At 37.1% G+C, this 22,877-nt stretch overlaps 1 protein-coding gene across 4 annotated transcripts in view; it reads left to right on the forward strand.

Moving 5' to 3' along the window:
- The window catches only part of CAMSAP2 (calmodulin regulated spectrin associated protein family member 2), an 81,956-nt gene that overhangs the window by 49,542 nt on the left and 9,537 nt on the right, over positions 1 to 22,877 (forward strand). For all 4 annotated transcript variants that reach the window (XM_018079055.2, XM_018079056.2, XM_008926849.3 and 1 more), the window contains 8 exons: positions 1,244 to 1,385; positions 4,554 to 4,693; positions 12,899 to 12,992; positions 14,057 to 14,150; positions 17,626 to 17,696; positions 18,208 to 18,277; positions 19,085 to 21,293; positions 22,369 to 22,505. In XM_018079055.2, coding sequence (XP_017934544.1) covers positions 1,244 to 1,385; positions 4,554 to 4,693; positions 12,899 to 12,992; positions 14,057 to 14,150; positions 17,626 to 17,696; positions 18,208 to 18,277; positions 19,085 to 21,293; positions 22,369 to 22,505 — 2,957 coding nt within the window. The remainder of the gene's footprint in view (positions 1 to 1,243; positions 1,386 to 4,553; positions 4,694 to 12,898; positions 12,993 to 14,056; positions 14,151 to 17,625; positions 17,697 to 18,207; positions 18,278 to 19,084; positions 21,294 to 22,368; positions 22,506 to 22,877) is intronic.

Raw genomic sequence — 22,877 nt, forward strand, 5'->3', positions numbered from 1 at the left:
GTAAGTATAGCCCTCAGGGTTACTCTGTGGTTCCACAGACTTTTTTGCGTGCAAAGCTCACTTAAACAATTCCTGCCCCACCCATAAAACCTCCATCTCTACTCACTCATTCACTGCAGAAACAAAGGAGGAGAGTTGTTGTAGCTGTAGCGATGGTTTTGCCATGCGGTCCCATCAGCAATTGCTCCAGCACAACCAAAAAATGGAGAGTAGGAGATAGGAACTGTCAGCTTTGGACTTGCTGGAAGAGTAACATTCATAAAGACTTCTTAGAATCCCTACAGGGACACTTGCTGTTTAGTGTGTATAGATGAATTTAAATAGAATAAAATTAACTCAGAAACACTCTTGGCATCATAAGTAGTTCTGTGGTGTGAATGGAAAAGTAATCCTTCACTACTGCTTTAAAAATTTCTTAGGACATAATATTAACAAATTAAAATCTATACCTCTTTCTTCCACCTCCATTTTTTTTCCCAAGAAGAATTGGGGGAAAAACCTAAGAATGATAAGTCCATTTTTTAAGTAAGCCCCCCCTCTCCTATCACAAAAAAGAAAGAAACTCATTAAAAATATATTCACTTCAGATAAATGCTATCTCAGTGTTCTGAACTAATGATCTCTTTATATGCCCACTTGTTTTTCAAAATGTTTCCTTTTATAACTGGGTTACTGCATGGTCATAACACTTGACCATTAATATTTCTCTATGACTTCTTATAGTGACACATGCTAGTAATAATCTATATTTGATGAACTCCATTATTTTCTTGTTTTTGAATTTGTCATGAAGTCAGTTATATAAGAATGAGATTTTGGGCAAAATATTTGGGTGTGTTAACTTCAGAGTCATGACTTGCCAGTAAACTGAAGTTTCACTAGCTAAGGGTTTGTCTCACTGTGTTTACACAGATAATTTTTGATCGTATAATGACGAGTGTTAAATTTTAATGAAGGTATATAATGCTATTTAGTTCAGTGTGCTATACAGAGATCATTAAAACTTGGTGACTTTGAAGGAAAGGCTCAAAATTAGTATCATTCCTTTCCTCTTAAATATTATTTATGCCATTCAAAATGCGGCACAATCTGAATAGTTTTAGGAAATTTAATACTGAGAATATTCAACTATTTCTTGAATACTGCTTTTTCACTAACAGGGTGTAAAGCCTATAGTATAAATATGTTTCTTCATATGTTTCAGAGCCTTTGTTTCTCTAAATGTCTTCATTCTATATTGTAGGCTCGTTACAGGAAGGAACAAACGTTGCTTAAACAGCTGCCCTGCATTCCATTGGTAGAGAATCTGCTGAAAGATGGTACAGATGGTTGTGCTCTAGCAGCCCTGATCCACTTCTACTGTCCAGATATCATTAAACTGGAGGGTATGTCTAACATGTCTTTTGGCTTGTAACCGTGTCCATAAAAGTCTAAATGTTTGTTTGATAACTGTGTGAGGGAAGGTGCTTGAACACGATAGACCAAAGGCATCATTTGAGTGTGGTGAGTTTAATATTAACTTTTTACCTATTTATTTTTACATTTAAATAAAAGGAACCAAGATGTCCTTCCCTGATGTGCTTGCTTTTATGTTGTCACACTAATATAAACATCTTAAGATATATTATTACAGATCTGACTGTAACAACACATTGCACTTTGTGCTATGAAACTTGAAACCACCTGCAAAACTTATTCTTGAAGCTCCATAAGTGCTTTTTGTGAATCTGAGTAGTTATAGATATAAAACATGGAAGAGGTTAGAGTTAGACTCTGCATAGCTACACTCCAAGGCAAATAGTTGCTCTGTATTCTGGGCTTTTAGTTCATCTGAGAGCTCCTGTATCACTTGTAAACAAAAATATACAGTCTAGAAGGTATTGGTGTCATGCTGTTCTATAATAGCAATTGTCTGTGATGATGAGCAGCTTCATCTTGTTCCTCAGTAGCTTGGTTAAAGTTATATCTTCCTCTTGGCAACTAAGAGGCTCATGTAGCTGTAAAATGTCTTGGCAGCTAACACCCATCATTTTCTACCTGTATTCTGGCTATTATACCTTTGATGTCGTGGGAACACTTATACAGAAAGATTCTGAGAAATCCAGGAATGTGAACAAGGGTTTAAAGCTTACTAAGGACTAAAATCTGGAATTCATATATACAAGCACTTTATAGGGAGCTTCCAGCACAGTAGGTGTTGAAGATGAAAGACATGAAGACGCGTTCACCATTCTTCTTCAGCTTGTGAATTTTGGAAAATAGAACTTTTAATTTACATAAATATTGTAGCCAAATACATGCTGTTTTATGTGATTAGGGAAGAGTTAAAACTTGGGTAGTGTTGAACAGAGTAACACCCAGTTCCTTTTGTCCTAGCATGGCTGAAAACACAGACAGTCTGAAGGACCTTGTATTCCTTGCGTTAACCACATATGTACTTGCCAGCATCTTCCTCCAGACTTTAAACACAACAAGGCACATGTCATCTTTGGAACTTTAGTTTTAATATTCTTGTTAGGTGTCCTGACATCATCTTCCCTGAAGATATATAAATATCATTATCTCAGAAGTAAATTCAAAGGTACTCCAAAGCAACTAGAAATACTTTAAGATTTTGCTCATCTTCCCTGTATTTAGATGACATAATTTTGGTTCATGTTGAATTTTACTGAGATTTGGTTCTGTACTGGCACTGAAGAAAGGAGGGTAACAAAAGTGCATATGTAAAAATGCTTAAAAATGCATTAACAAAAAAGAAAAAAATTATTCTAGAGTTCTCTGTAGTCTGAAGTAGATCACTTCTCATTAAGACTTCATTTAACTTTCAAATCTAGGTTTCCTTGAAGGAATACAGAACTAGAAAGGGTTTCCTATGTCAGTGAGTCAAGAAATGGCTATTGTACAAAATTATATAATCCCTTTCATGAATTTATCTTGTTCTCTCTCAAAACTGTCAAACTCTTGAAAATCTGTACTCTTCTTACCCAATTTTTGTAACTGAGTTTTAAATCTCATTCTTGCTTTCTACCTAAGTGTGCCCTGTAACCTGTCTTACATGCTTTTGTTGTTCCAGCAGTACCCTTTGGCTTGCATAGCTTCTCCTAATCTGATGCCTACCTTTTTGATATATTTCCTTTCTCTTATTTTAGACCAGGCAACTGAACCAAGCCTTTTCAGTCTCCCCTGCTGAAGTAGATTTCCATGTTCATTATTATACTCAATAGTCTTCTTCTGCAACTAGTCCAGTTTTGGTTTATCTTTCTTGAATATGGATGGTCATAATTGTACCCAGAAATCTAGCTTGACATCTCGTTACCTTTGTACAGTGCCTCTTTGTCACTACTGGAAAGAAACTTTCTGAGACATTTTAGCATCACGTTTGCTTTTTCCATAGCTGCATGATGCCAAAGGCACATAAATATGTTTACAATGGCTAATACACGATAACTTCGTGCTCTACATCACTCTCAGCTAGTGAATCACATTACAATTTTATTAGATCCAAATGCATGATTTCACATTTTCAATTACTAAATTTAATCTCCTTTCAGTCAGTTTAGTCAAACATTTTTTTTCTATTGATCATCGTTTGTGGGGTTGGCTTGATGGACTAGGTATGACTTTCTCAGTATGAGAATCTTTATCCTGCTAGCATCAAAGTAGATTCTATGTCTGAAGAAACCTTTTATCCTAAACAATTCAAAACTTATGTGGAGCTCTGTCATACACTGTTGCTTTAGGAATAAAATGTAATGCACGCTCTGGAAGTATATTTCTTTTTTTTTTCCTTCAGTCCTTCTTTTTACAAGGACTGTCGTTTTTTCTTTTCTAGGAAGTTATTGTTGCTACTTAATTTTCCAAGAAGCAGTCATAAAAAGAGAACAGAGGTTATCTGGGCATAAATAGTATTGAGAGAATACTGTATAACCATGAATCTGTTCACTGTGACCACTTCTTTGTCTTTAAATAGCACTTTCAAACAGAGAGTGACAGGCTTCAGCTCCTTGTAAAATCTCATCTCAAGCATCTCAATCCACAAACACAAATACATAAGACCAATCTAAAGCTGCTTTTTTTGTGAAGATTAAAGGTTAATGGCATTAAAATGTGCTCTTGGATCCCTGTGCAAAGACAAAGAACTAATATGTACAGAGAAAGGTGTGAAAACATGTACATTTCCTATTGCCATTGCTCCATAGAAAATCTAATTGGAAAAAAATTCCATTAGTGATTATGGTTTTTCTTTACATGGAACTATTAGGGGTGAGAGCATAACTTCTATCTTCACAGAAGGCAAAACAAAAACAAATAAACTTGTCAATAGTGAAAAACAAAATTATTTTTCGTGAAAATGTCTGAATATATAAAAATGCAAGGATAAAATGTAGGTTAAAATTTGTTTAGTTTCTGAAATAGAAATATAAAAGTCTCTGGTGGGGGAGCAGAAATCAAGTCTGAATCCAGAAAATGCTTCAGAATCCAGCAAAGCCAAAAAGCACTTTTTTGCAAATCTGTAACTGTATCTTATCTTTGCTTCTTTTCTTCTTTTTTAGATATTTGTTTGAAAGAGACAATGTCTTTGGCTGACAGCCTGTATAATCTGCAATTGATTCAAGAATTTTGTCAGGAATACCTCAACCAGTGTTGCCATTTCAGTCTTGAGGATATGCTCTATGCAGCTTCTTCCATAAAGGTAAAAAAAAAAGAAAAAATTAATAAAAATGTGATCAACATCCACAGGACTGTTCCGCTAATGGTATATTTAGTCTTTTTTTTTGGTCTGTTGCTCTATGGCATCTCTTGTGATGGAGCATGCAACACACAAATTTCAGCAGCATGTAAAACCACCTTCTTTTGGCCATTGTTTTTCTAGTAATTTCAAAGTATTTCAAAAAAAGTGCTTGTGAATGGATCTGTAAAAACTTTAATTTTGTGCAAAACTATTTCACACTTTATCTTCTTTCTTATTAATTAACTGTTATTTAAAGCATTTAATCTGTGATATTTCTGTTAAAATGTAATAGTGATCTGCATCAGTTTAAATGTATTAAGGCTTTAACAAAAGGAGGAAATATTGAAGAGTTTATGGAATTATTGCTCACTGTACTTACTCATTTCTGTGTACACAATAATTTCATGGTTTTTAAACTTAAAGCTTTTTCACTTCTGTAAAAGTGTGAACTTACAAGTTAATTTCATTGGAAAATCCAGTGGTTTGATGCCCAAAACACAAGCAGGAACACAATTCCAGCAACTACATTTGTTTGAATAAGCAATTAAGTGTCTTCAATCATTCTAAAATTTTGCACTTTTAGAAGGATAAAAAAAAGCAATGTTCTATAATTTTTTAAGGCCACGTGGAAAACAAGGAGCAACTGAATGATTTCTTGTTTAATTGTAACTTAAATTTTTCATCATTATATTTCACCAAGACTTTATTCTATATAAAACACTCTTCATTTACTTAAGATTCTTGTTGGCTTGCCTTTAGGGAATGAAATACTATTTTTCTGAAGTCAGCATATCCATTGCAGATGGGATGTAATTGGTTTCTAAATATCTGGGTCATTTCACTGCTTTTATGATCTTTATAGCAATCTTGCAAGCAGAGTCTGAGAGGCCAGAGCTCACATACGGCTTTGTTGTCTCCTGTAGGGTTGAACCCAATCCTTTTCAAATATGTAATGAGCTGCCAGGGTGAGTAAAGGCAGAAGGACTTCAGTCTAGACTACTTAGCAGTTGCTGGTTTATTTTATGTACGCAAAGTTGCATAGTGACTGCTTTCAGTCAGCTTTTGGTGTTCTTAAATTTCAGATGCAGTAATCTACCTACACACTTGGGAAGTCTGCTGCATTGCAGTCTGTCTTGTCTGTAGTTCATAGTCCTACAACCACTAGGATCTCGAGTGGGACTCCTTCACTGCATTTTGATTGTTTCTCTCTGCTTACACATCCATGGAATGCACGGCATTAATTATTCCTGTTCTGGTTCATAGCACTCAGTAAAATTTTATAGTAGTGGCTTGAATTATTTCTCAAGCCAGTGTGCACTATGAAGTTTCAATGTTAACAAAGTAACTGTAGTAAATATTTTGTCAATATCCTGATGCATCAGACTTTACACTTTGAAAGTGCTACAGACTCAGTAATTTTACTGTTTCTGAGCACTGTTTCCAGACAGGATTTAGAGTTCTTTCAAAGATTTTGAGTATTTCTAGAACAGAGAAAGACCTTTTGTGATCATGTTATTACAAGTTGCTGTGGTGTAGATGCTTATTTAGATGTAAATGCTACAAAGCAAGGCTGCCAAGTTTTTCTTCTAAAACTTGGCATGGGAACTTTGGCTAGTGCTACAAAACTCTGCTTTTCCAGTGTTAAGAGTTAATTTTCTTTAAAAATAAATTCATAATTAAAGGAGCTCTTTCTTAGTTTTCCAGTGCATCTGATTAAAGTCAGTTTTAATAAATGTATATGTTCTCCAAAGAATTTTATTGTCACTTTGAAAAAGCTTGTATTGTAAATGGATATTTTAAATATTGCACATTGAATTACACTGGTTTGTAGAAGTCACTTTTATCTTGGCCTACAAAATTTACATAGTATGAAGTTTTAGGATTTATGGAAGTGTCATTTTTAAACAGCTGAAATTCCTGTCTATTTTCAGAGTGGCTCATACTGCACAGTAGGTGCCACTGTGCTTTTGACTAAAAGTCTCTTACATTCATAGAAGTGATAGAAAAATTAAAAACAACCAACTGCTGATACGTTACTGGAAAAAGCCTCCAGAAAATAGTCACAGCAGTATTTTTGGAATTACAATGCTGTGCCTTGTGTGGTCCTAGCAGTTGTACTAGGTGTCCTGACTTCATGCTAGTTTGTGAGAAGGAAGGGAGCAGAACTTCTTCTGAAGTGATCAGGCACAAAGTAGTCCCTTGCATTCCTCCCAGGGCACACTGCACTGTGCTGCCACAGGAGATCGAGGCAGGTTAGAGACAGGATATGGTGCAGAAATTTGGTGCTGGACTTGACCAGTGTGACTGTGCCTGCTTTTGGCTTTCCCATCAAAATGCACAGAATCACAGTCATATTAATTTAAAACTTCACTTAACAAGCATCTGAAGTCTTTGATACAGGCTCTCTGATTTTGCAACAGATTAAACTGTTTGCTTAGTTCTGTTTTAGCACTGAGGAGAAATCCACTTTGTCTGGACTTCTAGACAGCTTTAATGTGCCATAATCAAAGGAAGCAGAAAGTAAGTTTTGTTACTCCTCACTTGCCTATTTCACCTCCTCTAAGAAAAATACATTTGTGAAGTTCTTCATAAGCTGTTTACTAAGGCTACTGATATTAAAGAAAAAAATATTTTAATACATTCCATGGATGCTTGAGGCACCAACAAGGGACCATACTGGTTCTGGTTGTTTTCCTTTGAGACAGACAAACACAAGTACAGAGAGATTACATAAAAATAATCACAATGTTTTTTGAGTCCTCCCTGTATATATAACAAGAGGAAATAATAGAAAATCTTAGATCTCTCTTAACTTGCGCAGACTACTTTTTTTCCCTTCTCCTGCAAGCAGTTTTATCCTCAGACAGGATTTATTTTTCAAGTATCCTGTTCTTCACCTCAATCTGGGAATGTACATAGAACTGAAAGAACTGTTTCCTTGTGTCTTGACATGCACTTACTCTGCCCTTTCAAAGAACAAGTCTGTAGAAATAGAAAACCTTGCATGAAGTGCCATCACAAGAAGCATGAGCCACTGTGCAGAACTGTAAAGACTTCTTTATTGCTTTGTCCCAGCAGTTTATTAGCACTGTGATGTAATAGGAGGTCTGTAGCATTTGTGGTTTCATTGTCTTATGGAATGTATAATTCCTAAAAGGATGTTGTAAGGGGCATATATGGTCTCTGAATAGGAAGAATTAAAAAAAAGAGCATCTCACCTGTTCCATTTGTCACATGAGATACATGTTGAAAGTATTTCTAGAAGAAGAAAAAACACATATTTGGTTGTAATTGATTATATTGATATTTTTAGATCATTCTCTGTCAATTTATTGTAGTAGGACCGTAGGCTTCAAATCTAAGAACAAGTAATTTATGAGGTTAACTGTCAAAGAGGGTACTGACAGACAACTTGAATCATTTGATGTTTCCCATAATTTAAGAGTTTACTTGGGAACTTGGCATTGCATCAACTGATATGCAGTTAATTACTGTCTTTAGTATTCCTTTACCCGAGCCTTCAAAAATGTGTGATTTCGTGTTTTGTTTTTTTAAATAGTGATCCTAAACTTGTGCTACTCATTTAATCTGTGTTTTACATTCCCTTTTCTCTGATAGGGGATTGAGGGTGAGACACAGATCACAACCAATATTAGAACAACTTTTATTAGTTCAACTGCTAGTATTAATAGAATGAACTATTGATAAGAGATAACTATTCACACAATGCATTCATTTGCTCACAGAGTTCATGCAGATACACACACACACTCAGGCATTTTTATGGGGTTGGAGGCCAACCCAGTGGTCTCCCAGAAGCTGGGGGTCATACTGACTCACCAGTGGCTTTTGGGAACATCTCCAGAAAGTTTCTCAAGGGGTTCATTTGTCTCTTGGGGTGTGTATATACTTATAATCTTTGTCTGCATATAATAACTACAGCCCTTGTGGGCACAGCTGGGGTCGTACAACCTGTTGTTGGCACTGGCATGTGCTGATGGTCCTGTACAGATGTGGCTGAGTCCTGCAGTTCTGAGCTTGTGGGTTCTTGGGCGTTGAACAGGGCCAGAAATCTCTGCAGCCTCTCAGTTCCTGGGGGCTGTTTGTTGTGTGCTGCCCCTCATCATGGATGCTTCTTTTCTTTGGCTGCTATGTGCTGGTAACTGTAGAGTCTGTTCACCCAAGCTCATACAGAAGGCATATTTCTTTCCGAGTGAAGGCTTTCAGAATGTGAAATGAAGCAAATCTGAGAGATGATTGCTGTCTCTTGTCTGCAAAGGGCGTTCCTCTGACCTAAATGTGGGCCACTCTAAGCTGTGCAGAATCACAACTAAGCACGTGGAATAGGTACCTTGTTTTTGCACTTGGCTATTAACCAGAGAGGCAGAAAAAACATTTGCACTGTCAAGTCTTTTTTGATTCAGATCCTTCAGAACTTTTTTTTGTCTTTTCACTGGTGAATTAAACAGGAGAATATGATATCTGAAGGGTTGATGTATACTAAAAAATATTTATTGCACTTGAGCAGTTTTGAATACTTGCACTTTCTGATGTAGTATTGATGATGACTTTGTAAACAATGTAAGCAGAAGCTATAATCAGCACGAGAGATGTGAAAAATCATGTTCAAATACATTGCATAGATAAATCCTAGAAATTCAGGGCTGCAGGATGTCCACATATGTCATACAGCTTTCCCTCCAGTCTCAGTGGAAAACCCACTGCCAGTCAGGCTGCCAACCTAAGCCTGAACTGGCAACTGAAGCCCTGTAAGCGTGACCGTGGATTCCTTAAGGACCCGGGAGAGCAGCTGGCTGTGCTTGGTGAGGCAGTTGGGTATGTATGGTGGGAGTCATCCAGGGATTTGATTCCCATCTGGCTGGATTGAAAGGATTGGGGATCAGGAATGAAAAGTAAGATTCAACCAGGGAACAGTTTTTTAAGAGATGATTTCTCCCCTGAGAGGGACCAGCCGTTCCTGACTCATTATTTAAAGGGAAGCAAGGTGGTTTGCTTTCACTGATGTTCATCGGACAGTTTTCCCTCTTGTTCTGGTCTGAAAGAAGACAAACTGGGGTTTTAAAATTGAGTTGTGGCTTTTCTTAGCCTGTGGAAGGAGACAGGACACTGGTGGTGCATGGATCAGACACAACTGCAGTTTGGCCTCCTCTGTACAGTCCAGTTTTCTGCAGCCTTGGTGCATTTATGTTGGCACTTTTATAACAAAAACTGTGGATTTGCACTGGAGGTGACATTTCCTGGCCTGCTGAACAGAGATTTTAATGTGAATCATGATATAAATTTTACAGTGTATTTTTATGTTAATTTTGAAAAAATGTCCAAAAATCTCTATGGCTGCTTTCACATCCAATTTTAGTGGGTTCAGGCCTGATGACAAATTGTTTGTATCATTTGTATATATGATCTTGTAGTTATTATTCTATAAATATGCAGATCCAAAACCTATAAGTATTAGGAAGCTATAATTTATTTTAAGTGGCAAGATTGGACATACTATTCCCGCTAGCTAATTTGATTTAAAAATTAATAGTGATTTTAAAACTGTGAAGGGGAAGTAGAGATATTAAAGAAAATAATTTACCTTTTTTAAACAGAATAGAATTTTAAACAACAGGCTTGCTTATATCTCCCTTTGGTACAGAAGCAAGTAATGACTTCAGATTTTATGCTAGAGAATATGGGATTTTTTTTCCCCAAAAAAGATAGCATTCCAAAATCTGTTAAACAGAAGGGTTTTTATGGTACAGCACCAGATGATGCAGTACCAGTAGTACAGCTGACTTCATACCACTGAGGAACAGTCTGCAAATATCAAATTAAAAAAATCAAATGAGGATGTTTAGCAAATAAAAGGATCTCTGAAGCTGCAAGTCTGCCATCTGCTGTTCAGGGGGCTTGAACCAGTCTGAACTGCTCAGAGCTTTGCTAGTTTTTATTACTATTAATGCTGTTATGCTTCTGAACATTGTTGTGTGTAAGTGCATGTGATAATCATGTGACAAGCTGTTAGAATTTTGTCACCATAATCAAGGCAAAACCTGTGGTAATAACATCTACATTTTTCTAACCTGGATACCAGGATCACTTCAGACCCACTGCTAGTTTTTCTGAAGAATTCTGTTACTGATCATCAGTCTTTCCCTTTGATCATTCTTAACATCCCTTTCTGACTAAAAATAACTTGTGAGAAAACGTGATTTCCATCATGATGGCTCACCATCAGACATCTAAAGTAGCCTCTGTTCTCAGTGGGCTGTGCAGACAGCACTTTCATTTTTAGTTCAGTAAACACTGCTTTGGTGATTTTGGAAAAACAAAGATAATCTCAGAAGGAATATCTGAGTCCTTCATACAATAGTCAAGCTTTTATGTGTCTACTTTTCACTGAAATGCAGCATTTCAACATAACCATAAGAAATTGGAGTATTTAAATGCAAGGTTATTTCAGATGGGGAGAAAGCTATTATTAGAACATTTAATAATTTATTTTTGTACTAAAAAATCAAGTTAAAAATTTAAAAGTTTAAGGAGAGGTAAGAGGAGGGGGAATATTGAGAGAAATTGCAATATATAGACATTATAGGGTTAAAAATCATATTTTGTCTGAGAAGTACATCTGATTTTTTTCATTGCTTCCTAATGAAATCAGTGAGTGATACCAAAATGCTATGCTTAACATTTTCTCCGAATGGAAAAAATTTTGCAATGCACTTTTCCTCGTTCAATTCTGTAGAGCTGAATAAGCAGCGACGGGGTTTTTCCTAATCTATTTACAGCTTGTATGTAATAACTATGGCAACATCTGGCTGATCCCTTTGCCATAAACTGAAGCGTGTGAGCAGCTTTTGGTCTAAGAGTATCCCTTAGCTAGAGTAAAGGTTGATTGATGTTAGAAATATGCAGAAAGAATAAATCTGAAGCAAAAGTGTCAAATAGATATTCAGAATTATGTTTTCAAATTTTTCTGATACAGAATTGAAGCTATACCATTTATTATTTAACTTTTTAAAATAAATTTTCATTTATTTTAAAATTATGTTCTTAGTGTTAAGTCCTGTGGTTTGTTTTTGAAATAAAATGACATTTTGTTTAGAATTTTTCTAACAAACTGTTTTAAAAAGTATTTCATTATGGTTTCCCAGTTTAATGCATAAGTGAGGTTTGTATTGTTTACATTTTCAGACTTTGTAAGACTGGTGACACAGGTCTGTGCACCTGCTGGAGCCAGCTCAGGCCTGGATGCTTGCTGATCCCCTTCAGTTGATATTTCTAGATATGGAGTAGCATTTGGGTGTAGAAGCTTTGGCCTCTGAACTCTCCAACCTTCACAGTCAAATTTTTATACTCCTTGTATGCTCTTGCAGCAGAAATGACTGCTGCTGCTTCTCCTGCTTTTCCTCTCTGTTGATTTTTGTCGTTGTTGCTGATGCAGTTTGTCACCAGTTGTTTCTTCCTTTTCACCTGTTTCTCCCCTTGTGTTAAATCTGGTGGCTCCCACACCATGTCTTTCATAGCTGTGTGATGGGAATGTACAGTAGGGAGATATATCAACAGTGTATTAAGTGTATATAAATCTTTGGAGCTGAAACCTTGTTCTAACCTGCAGTGAGGAAACTCTGCTTCTGGCTTTTGTTTTGCTTTGAAACCTTGTAAATTTGGGTAGATCTTCACACATGTGACCAAAGGGACATACTTAAGATGAAAGTCTAAATCAAATTTAAACTTCCTACACTAAAACTAAGGGTTACCATACTTTTTCATGTTAAAAATCTCTGAAAAAAAGCATTGCCTAGCCTTTTGAAACAATGGGCTCCTCACTGCTCTTTAATGGAAATGGCTGATCTGTTTGACAGGCATTTTCTTCCACCCATCCTGCACCTCTCTGCCCTCCTTGCGAGGACATCAGGCTTGAGCATATGTTTATTATGAAACATTTCATCCCAGTCAGTGGCAATCTGGTCAAGTTATGTGTATTAGATAGTTGGTGCTACAGATCAGTTGTACTGGTCTCATTTTCTAAGAAATCAGTTGAGATTGTAAACTGGGTGAAATGCAGAGACATCTCCCAAATGCTGCTTAATCTGTTTATTTGCAGGCTTGTATTTTAACATAAATTTCTCCCCATCTTTTTTTTTTTTCTGGTAGAGCAATTACATGGTGTTCATGGCAGAATTGTTCTGGTGGTTTGAAGTGGTGAAGCCATCATTTGTACAACCTCGTGTTGTTGTGCACCCCCAAGGTAATTATGTTATTTATTGGCCTTAATATGCATGTTTTCAAATGTATGTGTGCAGATTGCCATTGTGTTCACAGATGCAGTGAATATTTTTGTTAACAGGATTTGGCAGTGTACAACCCCCTTAAAGAAGGAGCAGAGTACTCTTACTTAATTGTTAATCTTCATCTCATCTCATATATCGTAATTAGATTTTGTTGTCTGTTACCAAAAACTCGTTTAAATTGTTGTGGTATAATCACTTGCAAATTTTCCTGGCCTAAACAAGCCTAGAATCCATTTATGCCCATGCAAGGATTACAAACATAAGGAGGAACCAAGAACAGAATTTAGCCTGAAGAACTTGTATTGCTGAGAAGATACCAAGAGAAAGGAACACAAGTCTGGGGACAGTGAATAGATAGTTAATTGTAAAATTGCATTTGGTACCTGGGTGCAAGGGCACAGTCTTCCATCAGCAAATTCTCAAATTTTAAAATCCACCTGTCTGGTAGATCTTGAGATCTGTTAATGAATACAAAGTCTCAGTATCTGAACTGTTCATACAGTAGTGCTGTGATAGGCTCTCCAGGCACTACGAAGAGATTTTCAATGTGTGGCTTTTATATCTATTTTTCATTTATATTCTTTATAGCACATACAAATCTAATTTAAGTCTTTCAATATTGCTAACTAATTTAAGATGTGCCAAAGACCCCTATTTTCTAGCTGAAAAGTCAGTCTGAGGGTTTGGGGAAAAATTTTTATCAGAAAAATTTCTTTCAGAAGAACAATTTTTTGCTAAAATGGTTTGCTTGCTTTTAATTGTGTGGTTCTTTTTTAGTTTTTCTTTTCTTTATTAGATCTTCCCTAGTCTTTTCTAGTTTATTTTGTCATTTTCCATTCCCCTAGTTAGTGCCAATATGGGAGCTTTGGAGGAGGTAAAAGTGAAAGGAAGTGTAATGTAATCAATGAAAATTCTTTAAATCTTTGAAAATAGTATTTCAGTTTATTCTGGACAGTTTGTCTATTATGCATTTTAACGGAATACTAAAGTATAATAACTTGAGCTTTGTTCTTCCTGGCAGCTGAACCTGCAAAGGATGCAGCTTCTGCTCACAGCTTGAATGCTAACAGAAGAAATTATGTGGATGCTCCATCTGGTTCTGACTTTGTAGCCAGGTAATGTCAGAGAATCACTAGTACTGCTTCACAATCTCCTTTCTATTAAAAAATCAAACACAGTTGTTCATTTACTTTTGTTACCTTTTTGCAATGCTCAGGGATTGAGTCACCAAATACTATCTGTGGAATTTTGTGGAAGATTCCATACTTCAGGCCCTCGCTGCCCTGTTGCATAGCAGATTGCTTGTTCCTGTTTGTACAGATCATGTTGGCCACTTGGACAGCGTGCTGCTCTCTTACCAGTTTCCAAAACAACCCCTGCCATTCAGCAGAGGGGTGGCACATGGCCTTGTCCTCTTCAATTTCAAATGGGGCTGCTGACCAAGTCTGGTCTTTTAAGAGCTTTTTTCTGGAATTCACAGCAAATTATAAAGAAAGAAAACCCCTGAGTGATGGTTTTAGTTTGGCTTGATTATTTTACTAAAGTACTATGAATGTCAAATAGGTAAAAAGAAATACTTAGCTATGATGAACTTCCCACCCACCCTGCCTCCTGGTGGAGAGGAGAATGGGAAAGAAAATGTAAATCTCATGAGGTAAAATATGATGATAATAATCATAATAATTGTAATGAAAATAAGAGAGAGAGGAAAATATAACCCAGGAGAACAAATGATGCACAGTACAGCTGCTCCCCCCTCCACTGACCAGTGCCCAGCCCATCCTCCAGCAGCAATAGGTCCCTCCCGGCCAACTCCCCCAGTTTATACTGAGCAGGACAATCCATGGTTTGGAATAACCCTTTGGCCAGTTCAGGGCAGCTGTCCTGGCCACACTCCCTTCCAGCTTCTTGTGCACCTTCTCACTGGCAGAGCGGGACACTGAGAAGTCCTTGACTGAGAGTAAGCACTGCTGAGCAACAACTGAAACACTGGTGTGTTATCAGCAGTATTCTCCCACTGAATCCAAAACACAGCACTGTGCCAGCTACCAGAAAGAAAATTAACTCTATCCCAGCTGAAACTAGGACAATATGAAAAATTATTTTTAGTATTACTGTTACAGTTTTGGAAGCAATATAAGAGCATCCTATTTCTCTTGTGTTCTCTAGCCTATCTTACATGTGATGAATTTCTCAGGGGAGACCTAATCCCTTCCTACAACTGTCTGAAGGAGCTTGTAGACAAGTGGGGATTGATGTCTTCTCCCAAGTAAAAAGTGATAGGATGAGAGGAAATGGACTTCACTTGCACTAGGGCAGGTTTAGATTGGATACTAGGAAAAATTTCTTCACCAAAAGAGTTGTCAAACACTGGAACGAGCTGCCCAGGGAAGTGGTGGAGTCACAATCCCTGGAGGTGTTTAACAGATATGTAAATGTGGCACTCAGGAACACAATTTAGTGGTGGCATTGGCAGTACTGGGATAATGGCTGGACTTTTCCAACCTAACCGATTCTATGATAAGGGCAGAAAATGCACCTTAGGCCTTCTTTTTAATTTTTCTTTTGTCGACGTAAAGAAAGCCTTCCAGTGACCTGATGTGGACATAGTCAATGAGGGGTAGTGCTACAGTATATTTATAATTTTGGGGCAAAGATTTACTGACTGTCTGAACTGGCACAGAGGAGAAGGATAAAATTAGCATTTTAATTGAATTTTCGACAAGTTATTGATTGCCAACCCACATAATCCTGTTTAGCCTTTTCTGTTGTTTTTGGATGGGGTTTTTGGAGGAAGGGGTGGGTGTTTGGTTGGGTTTGAGGTTTGTGGAGGTTCATTTGAGGCTTAAGATTTCTGAGTATGCTTTTAGCCTTTAGAAATCTACTCTGACTTTAATAAGGGAGTAATATTTCTTACTACCATTAAATGCTGTGATTCCAAATCTTTTTGCTGTATGTATCTGAAGTGTTTCCCTTGTAGGCAATGAATTTATTTTTGTGTAAACTTAGCCTATAAGCCAGGAGAAAAAGTAACAGTAGTTTTGAACATCTCTTTTGAAGCAGGGGTTCCCAAAGTGATTCACTGTATCTTTCCTCATAAACCAGTGTACTTCATCCAACTTGATGATACGTCACTGCATTGTAGGACAAAAGAAGGGCCCAAGAAGTAATTTCAGATGGTAGGAATCAAACACATGGGCTTGCAGGTTCCCTGGCAGAACAGACCTGACTGCAGGATGTTCTGGTCCTGGCCTTCCTCATTGTCCCAGCTGTGTGTTCCTGCCCCCTTGAGTGTTTGAACTGCCATTTCAGTGCACAAAGACAGGAAAAACTAACCCAGTTGGAAAAAGTGAATGTTCTTCTGTCGCCTCAGCTTGTTCAAATGAGTCAGAGCATGGGATGGAGAGCCAGATCCAGCACAGAGGAGGGAGTGGGACTGTGACAGTGAGCAGTTACTATGCCTAAGGTTGCTATGGAATCACAGTATTGGTGCCAGAATCAGACTTTCCTTGAGGAAAAATTAAGTGCATAAATTTTCTTTGTGGTAGCAAATTTTCACAGGCTGCTGGATGAAATTTAGAGAGCATTTCTTTCAAGATAACTTTTTAGAAATTATGATTTTAAAATTTTCACAGAAATCTCAAATGATATGTAAAACAGATACGTCATGTAGTGTTGTTGACACAAAAAATCAAGAATTTATGAGAACCTATTTTGAATAATAAATAATATGAAAGATGCTTTTATAGATTGTAAACAACATTACTTTTCTTAAACTGATGTGAATATCCTTCTTACAAATATTATGTAGACACTTCTACATCATAGAGCATATATAATATAAGAACACTAAACAAATGTTCTGAAAATTACTGATTGAAAAATGTGAATTTGGGAGTATGCTCTTCAACTCAGTGGACAAAATTCAAAACATGAAAGGATTTAATCCAGAGTAGTTTTGAAGTCTGGCTTCTTTAGAAGTGTTTTACCTACAAATCCATGCATCTTTATGTATGTGTCTTTGTTCTGATGCTGAAGAAGCACCTTGATCAAAACACTGAATTATGTTAATCCGATTCTGGATTAACACAGCCACTCAATTACAGACCTTCTCTATGAACCAAAATAATGTCTCTGTGTAAGTAGAAAGAGAGGAAATCTCTGTAATTACTCTTTAGTAGTGAATATATTTTGTGTATTTATAAAGCCGTGTCTATCACAAAATCTTCTTTATCCACTTCTAGTGCATATTGCAGTCCAGACACAAAGCAGAAGTTTCAGACTAAGCAACTGAAAATAGAAACGCATGAAAAGTATGTGATGATGGCTGCAATCACTCAGTTTTGAGGCCAGTAGGAGCTGCCTCATTTTGCTCATGTTTATGTTTGGACTTTTCACTAAAAAAAATGTGAACCTTCTAATAAACACATTTGCATGAAACACACTATGAGACAAGTATGTTAATGGACCTCACTTTCTTCCCTGTCACAAAAAATAAATCTGTTTTGGCCCAGGACATGAAGTCTGGTTGCCTTTTCATAATGTGGCTTTTGATGTGTTGTTTCTAAGTTCATATCTCTTGTTTTATAGATTGGAAAGTCCAGCTTACCCACCGTCTCACCAACTGCATACACCCCAGCAGCCTTATTCATCTGTTCCAGGTAACAATTTACAAATGGGTGGAAGAGGCAATGAGACAAGGTGTTGTCCTCAGAGTAAATTGCTGTCTTGCATATATTTATTCCAACATTATTTATGCAGAAATTACTGGGAGACCTTTACATGAAAGACTAATGAATGAGTTCTGTAATTTATAAAGTGTACAAATGGGAAGTTTGTGTTTGTACCTCATATATTGTGTGTATTTTTTTAATTGAACTTCTGTTTTGGTTGTGTGGAAGATGGCTTACAACAACTATCTGTAGTATATTTTAGTAGTATTTGTAGAATATTGTACTCAATAGCAAATTCTTTGAGGGATGAGGGGTATAATATATATTCAGGATGAAATTGGCTTAGTTCCTCTACTTTTATTTTCAATATATAAACACTTGTTTTTGCCATTGCAGTGTTCCGAGTAGTGAAGCAAACTAATTTGTTTAAGTAACAGAAGGTGATGTTAAAATCATTTTTCACAGCAGTTACATTGAGTCCTATTTTCATTTCACTTAGGAGTCATCAGAAGGTCCACATCAATGTCTTATGTAGATGGGTATGTAGGGACATGGCCCAAAGAAAAAAGGTAAGTCGTCTTTAACTGAGGCAGTTAAAAATTTATTATTTTTTGGTCATGAGTAGTAGTAAAATGTTCCATTGTAATTGGATTTTCACAGTCCTGTAATAAGAATTCTTGTAAACTACTTGAAAAGTAAAAAAAAGAGAAAAATGTATCATGGATTAAGAACTTGTAAGGAACAGGAAACAATCTTCAGAAAGAAATAATTTATTTTTTACATTGAAAGAGGTATTTTTCAGATATTTGAATTGTTGGTGTTAAATATGTTCACATTTACTCATCACAATGAACTAAAAGCAGTAAGAATAACATGGCTAATGAACTCAGTAGCATTTAAGATTGTATTATTTTGTGGATACTGAGAACAATCAGGCTGAATGTTTTGTTTTTCAGTTAGACCAGTCATAAACTCCTAATCTGTAGGGTGTAAACTAAAGTTAAAACAGTAAGAGTTGTAGTGGTGTGTAAATTGTCTCTTTTCACAACTTCTTTCTGATCTATGATGGCAGTGCCTATATTGCTAAAATGCCCAAAATTTATTCCAAAGTAATAAAAAGCATTGTCTGACTCTGGAGAAAATGTTTTGTGCTATTTTATCGTGCTTTAAATAATTATTGTATTTATATCTATTTATTAAATATATAAAAATATATGTGAATTTATTATACTTGAAGATAGGCAAAATACAGTACTAACAGTGCCTTTAATACTACCAGCTTAAAATAATTTAAAACCAAATATGAATATTTCATTATTACTATTACTAATAACCATGAGTTGTTCAGTTACATTCTTTATTCTGATCTCTGTTAGGTCATCATTACATGGAGTTTCGTTTGACATTCCTTTTGACAAAGAAAAAAGCATTCCAGTATCTACTCCAAGCAGAGGAATTCCTAGATCTGTGAGTAATGAAGGCCTTGCAGGAAACATCAACCGCATGCCGAAACATTCTAGAAAAAATCTGTCCTTCAAACCAGTAAATGGAGAAGAGGAAAGTCAAGATATTGAAGAAGAAAAGGATATGATAGCTCTTAAAGACACAAAGGCCAATCAGTCTCTTAATGCAAATCAAAGAAATGCCAATGAGAGCAGCCACTACAGGTTTCCAAATGGAGCTCTGCAAAACAGGGCAGTTCTGGATGATTTTGGCAATCAGATTGAGACACCAAGCATTGAAGAGGCTTTGCAGATAATTCACGACACTGAAAAATCTCCCAGACTTCTCCAAACAGACCAAATTACAAATGGGTTCTTCCTTCACAATCGGGAAATGAGCATCTTGAATTCAAACATTAAACCAAATCAGACTACCCCAGATATAATCACAGACACTAAAGGTGCTCTGAGTCCTGTGACTGACACTACAGAAGTAGATACTGGAATACATGTCCCTTCAGAAGATATTCCAGAGACAATGGATGAGGATTCTTCTTTGAGAGATTATACTGTAAGCATGGACTCTGACATGGAAGAACCATCTAAATTTCTCCAGGATTATGACATGCGAGCTGGCAATCACAGAGATCAGTTAAGCCCCTGTCCCAGCTCAGTAAGTACTAAATCACAGGCAGGCAGCAGTGCCTCTTCAAGCTCGGGGGTTAAAATGACCAGCTTTGCAGAGCAGAAATTCAGGAAGTTGAATCACACAGATAGTAAAAGCAGTGGAAGCAGTTCTCAGAAAACCACACCAGAAGGTTCGGAGCTGAACATCCCTCATATGGTTGCTTGGACTCATATTCCCGAGGAGGCATCTGTTCCTCAGGGAAGAGACACTACACAGTTACTGGCTTCTGAAATGGTACAGCTTAGGATGAAGCTAGAGGAAAAGAGGCGAGCCATTGAAGCACAGAAGAAGAAAATGGAAGCTGCATTCACAAAGCAGCGGCAGAAAATGGGAAGAACAGCCTTTCTTAATGTTGTGAAAAAGAAAGGTGATGGAGTATCACCTCTCCGAGAAGAAGCAGCAGGAGCTGAAGATGAGAAGGTATTCACTGACAATAATCGGTTGAAAGAAAAAGAAACTCAGAAATCAGATGACCAAACTAGTAAGACTTCAGAATTAATAAAAGAAAACCCTGAAAATTCTCATAGCAAATGGTTAAAATCTCCTGCTACTTCCGTGGATGCTGAAAAACAGTGGAATTTAGCAAGCCCCTCAGAAGAAAATTTGAATGAAGGAGATCTCTTAGAATATACAAAATCTATAGAAAAACTAAACTCTTCCCTACACTTTCTACAACAAGAAATGCAACGTCTATCCCTTCAGCAGGAGATGTTGATGCAGATGAGAGAGCAACAGGCTTGGGTTATTTCTCCTCCTCAGCCTTCTCCTCAGAAACAGATTCGGGACTTTAAGTCATCAAGGCAAGTGGGAACTCCATCTGCAGTTGCACCTTTCTCACAGGAATCTCCTCGCTCTACACATCAATCTCCACAGTCTTCCAACAGGAAGAATGCCTCTTTTCACATTAAAATGCAAAGGACTCCTAGGCCAAATGAACTGAAAATAACACCTCTAAATCGTACCTTGACTGCCCCACGGTCTGTGGACAGTCTTCCCCGTCTGAGGAGATTTTCTCCAAGTCAGGTTCCCATTCAGACTAGATCATTTGTTTGCTTCGGAGATGATGGTGAACGTGTAAGTGAACCTCAGTTAAAGGGAAATCTTTTGAAGGAAGCCAAGTCTACAGAAGAGGTAGCAAAAGAAGAAGGACCAAAATTGCCCAAACAGTGTGAACAGAAGGGGGAGGAAAAGGAGATTAAGCCTATTGAATCTAATGTTTCTGAAGTATTATCTCAGCCTATCACAGAAACAGTCTGCCTCACTCCAAATGAAGATCAGCTAAACCAACCGATCTTACCACCTCCGGCTCCCAAAACAGCTAACCTGATTGAAGTTTCCCTATCAGATTTGAAGCCACCAGAAAAAAGTGAAGCATCTGTTGAGAAATACGAAGGTGAGAGTGATAGAGAACAGTTTGAAGATGACCAGAAAGTGTGCTGTGGATTCTTTTTTAAGGTAAGAGAACTAGTGAATGTGTACGTTGGCTATTAGCTTCATGTGAAAAGGAACTTCTTAACTGTGGATGTCAGTGATGATTGAAGTCAAAACAGATGGTTCTGCAACTCTAAATGTACAAGCTTATCTTTTGCACTTGATTAATTTGGCATCATAACAGTGGTAAATATTCTACAATATTGCAGTTCTGAGCATGCCAGAACTTTCCACTCATAATTGTGGAAGAGTGCTTGGAGTTTTTGATGAGAAAGATGCACGCTGAATGTAGATTTATTTTTAACATAAGCTTTGGTGACCTTAATTAAACATCTCACATCTCACCCTCATTTCCCCATCGCACCCCAAACTTAACTAAAAGCTTTTGAACTACATAAGAGCCTGCATTTTTAAAAATGAGTAATGTTTCTGAATTGCACTTCGGAGAGCCTTTTTTCCTCTGTTGACTGGCTAACGAAGTATAGTCTTCTGAGTCTCCCTTTTGAAGTTGGTATTTGGGAGCACTCCTCGGTGACTTTTTATTAAAGAGCTAGTTCAGACAGGCTTTTAACTACAATGCCCATTGTAACAGAGTGGTCTAGACACTGAGAGCCATCAAGATTTTGAATTTCCATTTGGAATACCCCAAAATGGGGTATCACGTATCTGAGATGCGCCTTGCTTGTCTGGAAGCATTCCTCAGTTCTACCAAAACATCTGACTTGATCAGAAGTTACTTCTATACGCTGCATACTTACTGGGGTTTGTGATAAGTTACCATACACATAGAATCTTTCAAAGCTGAATGCAGAGGTTTATGCCGAATGGGATCTGACTCTAAAATATCTCACTTGGCATGTTTTCTTGTATCAGTGTTGAATTTTGTTTGATTTAGGAAGGAAAAAGTCCATTATGAAAAGTTTGTAGCAGTCTTAGGAAAAATCATTTAAAATAAACTTATTCCAAATACTACAAGAGTATGTTGGGATATTGCAACCCAGTGTTCAGAATTAAGTGTCTAATGATTTGGCAAGATCAAGTTGCTGAATTCAGAGATGTTAATATTTTTGGGTCCTTTTCTTTCAAATACTGTTGCTAGGATGATCAAAAGGCAGAAAATGATATGGCAATGAAACGAGCAGCATTGTTGGAGAAGCGTTTGAGAAGGGAAAGAGAGACTTTGCTTCGCAAGCAGCAGCTGGAAGCAGAACTAGAGCATAAGAAGGAAGAGACAAGGTAAAACTACATGTCCTGATCCAAATGATCAATAGTGGTGAATGTAAAAATGTCTGGTTTAGTTAAAAGTATGTCTGGCATGTCAAAACATTGCATCCTAATATCCAAGGTATTTACTGCTAGAGCCAGATGTGCTGGGGAGCCCAGCTGGCCCTGCAAGTCAGCAGGTGGCATCAGTCTATAGCTCAGGCTCAACACATGAGCTGTGCTGGCCTGAGTGCTGCATTTCAGAGCAGGCCCTGCCCTGCTTGGCATTCTGGGGAGAGTTCTTTCTGCACAAATGCAGAGTGCTCACTCAGTCACACCAGTGAAGATGAGAAATGTGGGTTTGAATTTATTAGTAGCGATATCCCAAAAAATTTAAACTGTCTG

This window comes from Manacus vitellinus, unplaced genomic scaffold, assembly GCF_001715985.3.
Source record: "Manacus vitellinus isolate BGI_N305 unplaced genomic scaffold, ASM171598v3 scaffold_44_pilon, whole genome shotgun sequence".
Classification (NCBI taxonomy): Eukaryota; Metazoa; Chordata; class Aves; order Passeriformes; family Pipridae; genus Manacus; species Manacus vitellinus.